The 12,199-nt window shown below is 35.9% G+C and overlaps 1 protein-coding gene across 1 annotated transcript in view; it reads left to right on the top strand.

Moving 5' to 3' along the window:
* LOC121382711 (conserved oligomeric Golgi complex subunit 1-like) overlaps positions 1-11,956 on the top strand; it is a 30,918-nt gene extending 18,962 nt beyond the window's left edge. Inside the window, exons 21-28 of the mRNA XM_041512259.1 lie at positions 653-746; positions 1,303-1,380; positions 3,055-3,131; positions 6,008-6,200; positions 6,878-7,009; positions 7,722-7,919; positions 8,210-8,372; positions 11,171-11,956. Of these exons, the coding sequence (XP_041368193.1) occupies positions 653-746; positions 1,303-1,380; positions 3,055-3,131; positions 6,008-6,200; positions 6,878-7,009; positions 7,722-7,919; positions 8,210-8,356 (919 nt within the window). The 3' untranslated portion in view covers positions 8,357-8,372; positions 11,171-11,956. The remainder of the gene's footprint in view (positions 1-652; positions 747-1,302; positions 1,381-3,054; positions 3,132-6,007; positions 6,201-6,877; positions 7,010-7,721; positions 7,920-8,209; positions 8,373-11,170) is intronic.
* Positions 11,957-12,199: the final 243 nt, after the last annotated feature.

Here is a 12,199-nt window from a genome sequence, read left to right as displayed (position 1 = left end):
ATCTAATAACCTATAGGTTTCAAACAATTTATCAGGCTGACAACTTATACATGTAAGTGTAACTTATATTTGAACAAAACAGTGGATCAAAGTATTTGTGCTGTTGTTACATCAGGCCCTGTGCTTATAAATCTTTTGAGGTACAGGGCCCATATTTTTGAAGCTATCTTAGCACTGCGATATCGTAAAACCATTGTATGCTATGGCGTTTGTTATAGTGAAGTCTTAGCTTGAAAATATGTGGCCCGACTCAAGTCTTTAATAAGGTTTTAAGACTTTAAACATCATGGCTATGTCATGCAAATTGCTTATATATGTATATGATGCCATTGAAGATTTGTTTGTTTGTTTTGTTCAACGACACCACTAGAGAACATTGATTAATCGATCATCGGCTATTGGATGTCAAACATTTGTTAATTCTGACTCGTAGTTATTAGAGGAAACCAGCTACATTTTTCCTAATGCAGCAAGGGATCTTTTATAGGCACTTTCCCACAGACAGGAAAGCACATACCACAGCCTTTAACCATTTGTGGTGCACTGGTTGGAATGAGAATTAAAGATTTGAGTCAAGACACTAATGTTTTATAAGCACAGGCCCAGGTCTGCTTGTGAAGTTGGTATTTAATGTAAACTGTTTCTTCTTCAGGGTTTGGGTCAATCAGTCTGCTATGGAGATGATTAAAGATTTTTCTCAGTGTGTTCAAGCTGACAAATGTCAAGGAGTTCTTGCATCATGTACAGTATGTATCCAACACCGTTAATAGAAATTGTTTCAGCTTTTCTTTCCTCGCAGTTGGTCATGATTGAATAACTAGTGTGGTGTGTGTGTGTGTGTGTGTGTGTGTGTGTGTGTGTGTGTGTGTGTGTGTGTGTGTGTGTGATTAAATAGGCATTTCCTTCTTTCTTTAACACTCTAGAGTAAATATCACAACCATATAATTAAAAATTAATTAAATTCATTTGAATTTATACAGTATGTAACACCATCTCTTGATGATGCATTTATATAGGCTTATCGCCAATTTGCCAATCCACTTCATTTATTTGAATAAATATCATGGCATGCATGGCATGTTTAAGAGAAAACAAAATTGTGTTACGTAACGCTGTTCAATACCCCCCCCCCCCCCCCCTTGTAACGCCACATAACGCTTGGACTTACACCCCCCACCCCCTAAGCTTTACGTAATATTTGAATGGCGCCTAATGTGTTCATAAAATGTTATAAGTAGACTAGTGGGATACCGTTAGGTATTAATTGAGATTTTCACAGAAGATTACATTTCTGAATTACAGAGATGGGATGAAGTGGAAATCAAAGAAGAAGGCGATGAAGGGAAAACTCACAGTTCCAAGATTTGTGTCCCAATGCAGGTCAGTTTTCCAGGTTATCGTTAATACTATAAATGTGCAAGTTCTCCTGTTTATCTTTTTATTATCTACATGGTTACAATAAACTGTTAATTGATTATTGTATTTTTAATGGTTATCCAGGCTGTAAATTGAGTATGATTCAGTGCTTCTGTGAATCTAGATTTTGAGTTGGAAGTGTATGATATTCCAAAAGATCTATATTAAATCATAATTAAATTAAAAAATATATACTGTAAATCATGAAATTAATGCGTCATGATATTATTGCGTCCGTACATGAGTGAACAAAAATGCGTATTTTTATTAATGCGTCGGGCAAAAGTCCACATCACATAAAAACCACAGTTGTGTTCTTATTATATTGTTTGTTTGGGCTTCATCTTTCATGTTAAAAGAAGTCAGTAGTTGTTTTGACAGCTACTACATAATCTGAAGCTAATCGCATGGTGGGTCAACCAGGAAGCCCTAATTACTTAAAGTAGTGTAATTAGTATAACTACACCTTATTGTTAAGGGCATGCCTCGCACTTTTGTGTGGTGATTGCTTCTAATTAATCCACCAGTAGGAATAAAAGGTAAATGGGTCGCTATTGCAGGGAACAATATTTCACGCGAACGCAGACGTATTATTCTAACAAATGTTTTAGACTGATTTTATACACTTGATGTGCAGCACAGGAATAGACGTTAACAAATGGAATATATTGCAACAGTGACAACTTGCGACCAGTCTAACTTAAAATGCCATGTATAGAGTCGAGCCAAATGGTTTGAAGAAATATGCACGGATTGTTGGTTGCGGTTATATAATTTTCTACTGTTTCATTTTTAAAGGAATATATTTAGTAATAAAATTTGTTGATGATAATTTTACAAATGTTCAAAACAGTTTAAATGTATACAGTAATCCAGAAGTGTAAGAAAATTTGAAAAATACTCACATCGCAAAATGAACTTTTTAAAAACAAAACATTTGGAACATCACTGTATTATATAACTGCTATGATATTCCAGGAAAGTGAAAATAGAATGGCAACATCGAAACGAAAGAAAGATTCTTGAAGTATTCACAAAACGACATTTAACAAAAATTGTTTTTGTATTTTGTTTCATCTTTATATTATAAAAGTTTAGAAGTATTATAGTAAAATCCTGCACATTTTTTGTATTGGGAATGAGACTAAACAAAATGCGTCAAGTTATTATTGCGTTGATGTGTTCGCCGCATTTTTCGCATTAATTACTTGCTCGCATTAATTTCATGATTTACAGTATATACATGTATATCGAAATTTAATACCAATAGACTAAGCTTGCAGTTTGTAATTGATATCACCAACATTTCTCTCATATTGCAACAATCAATTTGTATAGAATAAATAACTAAATGACTGCCAGTAACATGGTTGACTTCCTAACCCTGTGGATGAGGGTTTTGATGGCAGGCACTCTTTGCTGATACTGTCAAATTAAAACACAAGCAAATATCAATGTGTAGTCATACAAAATTAACACAACTGAGATTTGCTTCTTTGCAGGTTATATTTATTTTGGTCTGGTATTTAAAAACAAACAAAAACAGCAGACCATATTTCACTTCTTATTTCCAGCTCTGTATTTGGTGCAATAGTTAATCGGAACCATGTGCATTTAATACATTTGTTGTATTTTCAGGCCTCCTGGTACGTGCAGGTGATGATCTGTGGAATGTGTCAAGATTTGAACAGAGTTGGTGGTCAGGCTCTCCCACGGTGAGTGTTTGAAGTATGTTGTTCATGAGTAGATGGTCTGCTATTTGTCAAGATTTGAACAGAGTTGGTGGTCAGGCTCTCCCACGGTGAGTGAAGTATGTTGTTCATGTGTTCAATATTATGGAAATGTTTACGAGGATACAAACTTTACCCTAGTGAGGTATTAATGCCAGCATTTGCTTATATAATAAAGCATTTTTTTAATAATAATACTCTATTCAAAATCAATATTTGTTTTACAGTGGGAAGGTGAGGTACATGTATATATATTTGAAAAACAAAAAAAACTGAAAATTTGTGTAAACCATTTCAGGGATTCAAAAAATTTCAAAAAATTTACTTGCTACAGGGCAAGTGCCAATCAGATAGTTACTTGACCAATAAATTTTCCCACTTGCCCATACTTTTTAAGGTAACCGACTGTGTTACTTCTATTTAATTTAAAACGGTGCTTAATAATGTAATAATATTGAAAGTAATTGGTTTTATTGCACAAATAAAAGATTTTTGCCAATAGGTTACAACACTTATTCAGGAAGTACTAAATGTATATGTCTGTCCAGTAGTATCCACTGTCTTCTCTATTTGTTGATTTGAACTTTATTTTTTAAATAGTGTCCATTTGTTGATTTAAAATTTGTTATTTGTTTGATAGTGTCCACTAGTTCATCTCAATATAATTATTGTGTTGATCTAGGTCTTAGTGGCCGTTGATGTGGCGAGATCCCTTTCCACTTGTGAGCCATTTTTTTACGGCTGGCATTGGTTGAAAAATGTTTATGGATTTTGGCCTTGTGTCATTATTGTGAATATATTATTTAACATTCTCTGCCCCAAAACACTTCTCTGGGATGTTTTTACCCAGTTCATAGCTGAGAAAAAGTCTCTCACAAACAGCCGTGGCTGGGCTCAAAGTAAACACGAGCTCTGTTAATGTTTTTAAATAGTGCATGATTGGTAAACAACAGAAGGGGACATCGATTGCAGCCTTGTATTTTTAATTTATTGAGCATAATTTATTTGTTAAAAACTATTAATAAAGCAGAATTTTTTTATATATTCATGTATGCTTAGAGGGCATCGCACCATCATGATTATGACGTAGGGCTAATGAAATCTAACTTGTCATGATTATGACGTAGGGCTAATGAAATCGAACTTCATCTTACCTGTTTATTTTACACGGACGTAGATTTACATTTGCAAAGTACTGAAAAACATTAAGTATGTTCTGCTACAAGGTTCATGATTCTAAACTAAAATATATCTTGCAACGTTTATAAGGATACAGTTCATAATATGTATATGCTTTGTTCAAGTGGAATCGGAAATTATAAACATGCTTTACACCCCCGTTCATTTGCAAAGAGTAGATTCCAGAGTCCACTGCGTTAACGTCTTAATATAATTTGAATATGACAATTTTTGCAAGGATTAAACATTTTGATTGCATTCACAAGGCCTGTATATTTTATTTTTAATACACCTGCGAAGTCACATTATTGCATCAACGCTCCATTATTTTTCAGTAATGGAGAGATGAAACCCTACTTAATTAACCCACTAAAATCATTGGTGTTAATTTCCATACTAACATATATTCACATAAAATTATTACTCAGTGGTGTATTTTAAGTAGGGGAATATCCTCGTAACTCTCCATTCCTGAAAAATAATGGGACTCGTCTCCATTATTTTTCAGGAATGGAGAGTTACGAGGACATTCCCCTATACATAAGCTGTAAAGTGTATTGGATGCTATTTCCAAGTTTGTAGATCATCGAACCGATTACTTGTACGAATTCAGTCAAACGTTCAGTGGCGGAAATTACCGATCTTAGTCGATAGTAAAAGGAGAATAACTCTAAAGTTGTTATTGAACTTTTCAACACATTGTTTTCCGTTTTGGTGTTAACGTATTGGCAAGAGTTCCAATCGTTCCTACATTTAGGGTTAGGGTTAGTTCTCCTTAGAGCTATGTAAATGCTCGAACGATCGGAACTCTTTCCAAAGGTTTTACCGAGATTTGTAACAAAATTTTAAAATAAAAACAGTTTTAGGTGTTAATTAGTCACTTGTCATCGGGCATATGCAGTTAACATAATTACTTGCCCGACATGAAAATTACACTTGGCACGGGTGTTGGGCGATGGGATTTTTGAATTCCTGCATTTATGGGTTACACAAAACAAATTGAGATAACCCATTTCATTTTAGCATCACTTGTCATAACCATGTACATGTAAGTGATGTCCTAAATTTAATGCGCAGATGAAAAATGGATTACAGAAAACTGGACTGGCGTGATTGATGCGCAACTGAAGTGATAATTTTCCCAAGTTTTTTAGTGTTCTGTCTCTCACCTAGAACTTAATTTATAGCTCATGAAAATATTGATACTTGTGACCGGCCTCTTAGAAATTAATTATCCATGAAATCAGGCATTTAGATTGCACCAAAGTCTAGTCGATAAAAGTTTTGCCCAAAATATGTGTGCCAAAAATAATTACGACTAAGTGAAGTACAAACATATTGACCTCAAAATATTGCAGCATAAAACAAGTCAAATGTTGAGTTTTAATTAGCTTAAAATAACTTGAAATACATTTTTGAATATCCACGACTCTTCAACATCTGTTAATAGCATTATTGTATTAGAAGGATCTTGCTGCTTTCAGAACAGACAACAAAACCTATTGCGCCCAAATTAGTGAGCCCTGGGCCCCATTTTACGAAGCGCTGTTGGCGCTAAGATCACTTTAAGGGCATAAGGTAGCTATGCACTTAAGGTGATCTTAGTGCTAAGATCACTTCGTGAAACAGGGCCCAGGACATGAAAGTTGTTTGATGCTATTTTTCCTTCCATGTTTGTGCAGGTCTGTGATCCATGAACTGGTCCAGCAGGTGACCGATGGTGTTCTCTCCGTCTACCAACAGCTGGTGAAGGATGCGAAGACGAAGAAGAAGTCGAGACGGGGCGGTCTGCTCCTCACCCAGCACCAGGCGCTGCAGCACATCTTCAACTTCAGGTTCATCCTGCAAACCATTCCCAGGAAGGACGAGAATGAGGTAGGTCTTAATATATGAAGGGTCCACAGGAATAACCTGTGATGTCACATGTTTGGTAAGGTGATCATTTGGATTTTAAACTCTGCAATCGTGGAATATTTGTACCTAAGAAAGCATAATTTACCAACAACTTTTAATATCCTACCATAATTATAGGTTTTTAATTTAGTGTATCATTGTGACCGTGACAAAATAAGACCTAAATACTCCAATCAGAAGAGGAGATGTAATGTTTTGACCCAAGGACCTCGGGTTATGCTCTACCGACATAGCTAGATCCCGTCCAAGCTCTTACCAAATAGACAGCATGGGTCATAGGATCGATGCACTTTGTAGACTTTAGTTCTCTTTATGTTTTCCCTGTCCCAGCCAGTGTGCTACATCTACTTCCAAAGCTGTAGTATGTACTGTTGTGACTATACAATAATGCATATAAAAGATCCCTTGCTGGTTTTGTTTGGTGAATAGCATATGTAGAAGCAGCAGGTTTCCTCTCTCTCTCTCTCAACCAAGTGTAGAAATAATAAGATACAATGTATTGTTAAACAAATATTCCATTCCTTTGTCAAAAATGTGTCAAATTGCAGTTCTCTCCCTTAGATCTGCTTTGGAAAATATTTAAAATATTTCGTTTACGTTTTTATTAATATTAACTTTTGTCTGTGTTTTGTTTGCAGACTAACAAGGCGTACCACAAGAAGGCTCACACTGTGTGTGAAGCACTCGATCAGTTTGTAGATCCGTTTGATCTCGACGTCTTCTCTCCATACATACAGTCCAACCTTCTAAAACAGGTGCAGCGCAACTCGGTAAGGTTCTCAGTTTATATCACAAATGTTTAGAGTCACAATATTTTGTATCTTGAATATATCAGGTGATATTTTAGGTTATGTATCAGGTAATATTTAAGGGATATTTTAGGTCATACATCAGGTGATATATTTGGAATATAAAAGGTAATCTTTTAGGGAATAAATTATGTGATTTTTGGTCATAACATCAGGTGAAGTTGTGGGAAAAGACTGTGTATCAGGTAATATTTTAGGGAATATATTAAGTGAAATATTATGAATGAATGAATGAATGAATGAATGAATGAATGTTTAACGACACCCAAGCACAAAATACACATCGGCTATCTGGAATAATAATTTAGGCAATCTTTTTTTTTTTTTCAACATATAGTTTATGTAATATTTTGTGATTTTCTTTTTATTCCTGTAGGAACAATATAGGTGTGTGGAGGTGGGGGGGGCATAATCTCTGGTGAGGGGAACAGTCTTAAGTAGAGGGGGGTCAGGGCACAAGCCAGATTTTAATGTTTATTTATATAGAGTAGAATAAAAATAGAATATTATCGTCCACAAGTATGGGATCTCGGGCCTCCCCCCCCCCCCCCCCCCCCCAGACCCCCTGTTCCTACTAGCCTGTTTATGAAATATGTGTGATATTTTAGTAATGTTTTGTGTTATTTTAAGGAAATATTTGTTAATATTTGTGGTATTATTGTTGCTATTGCAGGTAATATTTGGTGTTGTGGCATCACTGGACAAACAGGCTCTTCTGCTGGGAGGTCGAGGAGTTCCGACGGGCCACCAGGAACAGCACAACATTCTTCCTCTGACAACCTGTCCAAACCGCTTCCCACTGCTTCCGCTCAGCACGCAACAAAACCGGTTGTCCATAACGTCGGCTGTTCTCTCACAGACCATGTCAAGGGTAATATTTCAGTAAATTTAATAAGAATTTAAAAAAAAAAAAAAAAAAAAAAATATATATAGAAAAAGGTGACCAGATACAATATTTTCTTGAAACAATCAAATGCACTAATAAATAATGTAATCATCAAAAAAAAATATCCAGTAGCAATTTTGCATTAAAAAAATGTGTGCATTATGAATGTGAAAGCTTCATGTACTTTTCAGTTTATTATTATTGTAAAGAGACGTATATGAAGCCACAATGATGGTGCCAGAATATCAACCATAACGAGTTCCTCAATATTTCAGGGCCTGGATGTTGGGAGTGCGTCTCTGACTCAGGCTGTGGAGGCGGTGCTGCCCAAGTCATCGTCACAAGCAGATCTCAGCAGTTCGCTGTATGACAAGCTCGGCTCCATGGGTTCCAGCTGGTTCTCAAAGCTACAGAATAAATAAAACACCCGCCTTTCAGGTGAGTTACAAACTGGCTGGGAAATCACATCCTTCTCATACATGACCTGACCTCTGACCAATGACTCTTACCTCCTAGTCTCATTGGCTGGTCCGGACATCCCAACAGCCAGTGGAATCACTACAACCTTCCATTCTTACTTCATTTTGTCCAAGACATGGGCTAATGGTTTAAAAAGAATAAATAATATTGTTTATCATCATCATCATCATCATCATCATCATCATTGTTATTGTAATCATCATCACAATGATATCTATAAAGGGCACTTAATAAATATCATGTCTGTTTATAAAAAGGATATTGTGTGTGGCCTTTATATACAGGTTTATAAGCAGCTCGCCTAAAGATCAATCCCTGTCAGGTGGCTCATTTGGCTATTTCTTGTTTCAGCCAGTGCTATGGTATGTGCTATCCTGTCTGTGGGATAATGCACATTAAAAGACCCCTTGCTACTAACTGAACAAAACTAGCCTGTGATCTGGCAGCAGCAGGTTTTCTCTCACAATATCTCAAGGAACATTTTGTTCAGTATCCTGTCGGGATTTGCTACGAATGTTTCAGTGATTGCTACACAATTTTCAAACATTAAACAGTGATTGCTAATCAATGTTCAATTGACTAAAAATATTGCTAATCAAGATTTTGGAAACAAAATGTTCCCTGTATCAAATCATCCAATAGTATTGTTCGTTAGACCAATGCATGATAATTTCTCATTCAGAAATTATGATTTTTATTTTCCCCGTCATGAGTGCCTGTTGGGGTAATAATCATATTTAGTTACAGTTTAAAATATACTGAGATGTTAGTAAACATTTCTACAGGCCTCTGGGAATTGAAAATTTGCTTGAGCGATTTATGGGTTTCACAAGACCAGATACAGGCAACCCATTTTGTTTTTATGTAACCCATAATCACCATGTAAATGATGTCATAAATTCAGTGCGCAAACAAAAAATGGGTTACGCAAAACTTTACTTACACGAGCGACGCACGAACGAAACTATCGCTCTCGCAATTTTCAGAGACCTGAACGATAGTCTGGTTAACTGTATCATGTGTATGAAATAACGTTACCTAAATCATTAAAGTTTGGACATTAATTAATGACAAATTGGCTTTTGGATATCCAATGTTTAATAATTCTGATATGTAATGTAAGTTTCAGAGGAAACCTATTACATTTTTCTCCTTTATATGCACTTTGCAACAGACATAACAGCACAAACCTTTGATATACCAGTTATTATGTACTGGTTAGAACAGGGAAAAATGTAAATGGATCCACCGAAGGGGTTTGATCCTTTGACCCAAGAACATAAAGCAATCACTATACAGACTGAGCCAAATATTGATCCTATGTAATTAATACAGAAAATGAAGAAAATGAAAACAAGATCTGTTTTCTTTCAAGTAGGATAACTCTGAGGGTTTTTTGCTCTCACCCATGATGTATTTGTGTGAAGAAATATTTCTGGCTCATGATGCTGGGAGTTGATGTCTCAGACAGCTGGATGAATACTTTGAGATAACAATATGCTTTGAACAAGCCCAGCATACACACTTTCTTATTGGAAAAACAGAAAACTGTTTAGTCGTATCACACGCACAAACACAAACACAGGAGCACAGGTTTTGTCTTATCTGATAGGTGAGGTTTTTTGCTTTGTTGCAGCATTCTTGAATCTCAACATCTGTGGTACCATTTTAATTTTTTATTATTTTTTTTTTTACTACTGTACTTCAGTTATTGATAAACCAACCTCCACTGAGGGGATTCAAACCAGATGTTTATGGGTTCCCCCATTGTGAAAGTCCAGTACTCTGCTGACTGAGCTAATGGGGAAATTCCCACTAGCTACTGTCAGTAGGAAAAGTTAGGGAAACCAATGAGATACATGGTAGCAAACATTTAACCTCCCTCAACATAGCAGAAGTATGTGCTTTAAACATTAAGCCTTTACCCTGAATAGATCCCCGTTGGTGGGCTCATTGGGCTATTTCTTGTTCCAGTCAGTGCTTCACGACTGGTATATCAAAGGCCATAAAAAAATGTTGTCCTGTCTGTGGGATGGTGCATATAAAAGATCCCTTGCTACTAACGGGAAATGTAGCAGGTTTCCTCTCTATGACTGTGTCAGAATTATCAAATGTTTCACATCCAATAGCCGATGATTAAAGGGACAGATCCTAGTTTTTAAACATATTTTTCACCTAGATCCTAGTTTCAACCTGTAAAAATGGACACTAAGTTTGGTTAATTTACAAACCTGTAACAAATTTGGATACATCAGAGTGAAACAAGAGTCTGTGATATTGAAATACCCTTATAAACAGACTAAAACGCGACTTCATCACCATTACTTCTTGGACGCACGTACATTTTTTAAAATATGAAAAATGCATTTTGTGGTATCAGAAACACCAAGATGACCAGAAACACTTCGGTTGTACGGAAATGGATAATCTAAACAATAAAATATGGTAATGTTTGATTTCAGTGCTCATAAACGGCTCTAATAGTAAACACTAGGGTGTCCCTTTAATAAATCAATGTGCTCTAGTGGTGCCATTAAAAAACAAGGACTTTCTTTTAAAAATCCTCAATTACCTAGTCATAGGAGGGACTGCCACCTGTCTCTCTTATTCCCACTGTCTCATACTCCTAATACTCGATTCCCTAGTCATAGGAGGGACTGCCACCTGTCTCTCTTATTCCCACTGTCTTACGATACTTCTTTGTAATATTTTATCACTGACCTTTCGTAAATAAACTTTTTTTATTTATCTTGCAGTGTGGTGATACTGTGGTGTTTGGGTGTCTGTCAAATCTCAGAAGATTGTCTGTTTGGCAAAAATTACAGACTGTATTTAAATAAAAGTTTATGGGTTCAGTTTAGGGAAGAGAAATATTTAAAGCTGCTATCTCTCTACACAATATAACATCATTTACAAATGCAAAATACTAATATTTCAATATTTTAGTAATTACTGAATCTAATCTGCAATGAAACAAAGAAAAAAGAAAAAGAAAAAAACATTTCCAAGGAGTATGATTTTCCCATTCCTAAACGTTTTACAGAGTGTGACTTTTCTCTCTCCTGGTTTTTGTCAAAGACAAAAGTCTAAATGCAGTTATTGTAATCAAAATCATTCCTCTACACTACGCAGCAAGTTGGAGAGATGGCCGTAGTCATGAATTGCAGAAAACTATCATAGATGGACGACATAAAAGACATTATTTTTAGATGTTCTTAGTCACAGATTGAGAATACTTTGTGGGCTATGAAATTCACGGTATTTATATATTTTAATGTGGTTTCTTTATATAATAAGTAATATATTAAAACTTGTGTTTGTTTTATATTAGTAAAATGCTTTCCCAATGACAGCAACAAAGAATGAATGAAGGCACTTACCCATAGGCAGGAGGCAGGAGCACTCGCACGAGGTTCTTGTGTCGCAGGATCGAACCACTTCAGTGTATCCATTTAACTGATTGGGTTTTTTCTCATTCCAACCAGTGCTCCACAACTGATCAAAGGCTGTGGTATGTGCTTTCCTGTCTGTGGGAAAGTGCATATAATGATCCCTCGCTGCATTAGGAAAAATGTAGCGGGTTTCCTCTGATGACGAGTCAGAATGACCAAATGTTTGACATCCAATAGCAGATGATTAATTAATCAATGTGCTCTAGTGGTGTTGTAAAACAAAACAAACTATTTACTGATAGGCAAGGCAGTATATACTATGGCCTTTAGTGTACCAGCCATGGAACACTTGTTGGGATTGGGGGGGGGGGGGGAGACTAGTCCATCTACCAC

The sequence above is a fragment of the Gigantopelta aegis genome, chromosome 2 (genome assembly GCF_016097555.1).
Source record: "Gigantopelta aegis isolate Gae_Host chromosome 2, Gae_host_genome, whole genome shotgun sequence".
Taxonomy (NCBI): domain Eukaryota; kingdom Metazoa; phylum Mollusca; class Gastropoda; order Neomphalida; family Peltospiridae; genus Gigantopelta; species Gigantopelta aegis.
This window is presented reverse-complemented; position numbering and strand designations above follow the sequence as displayed.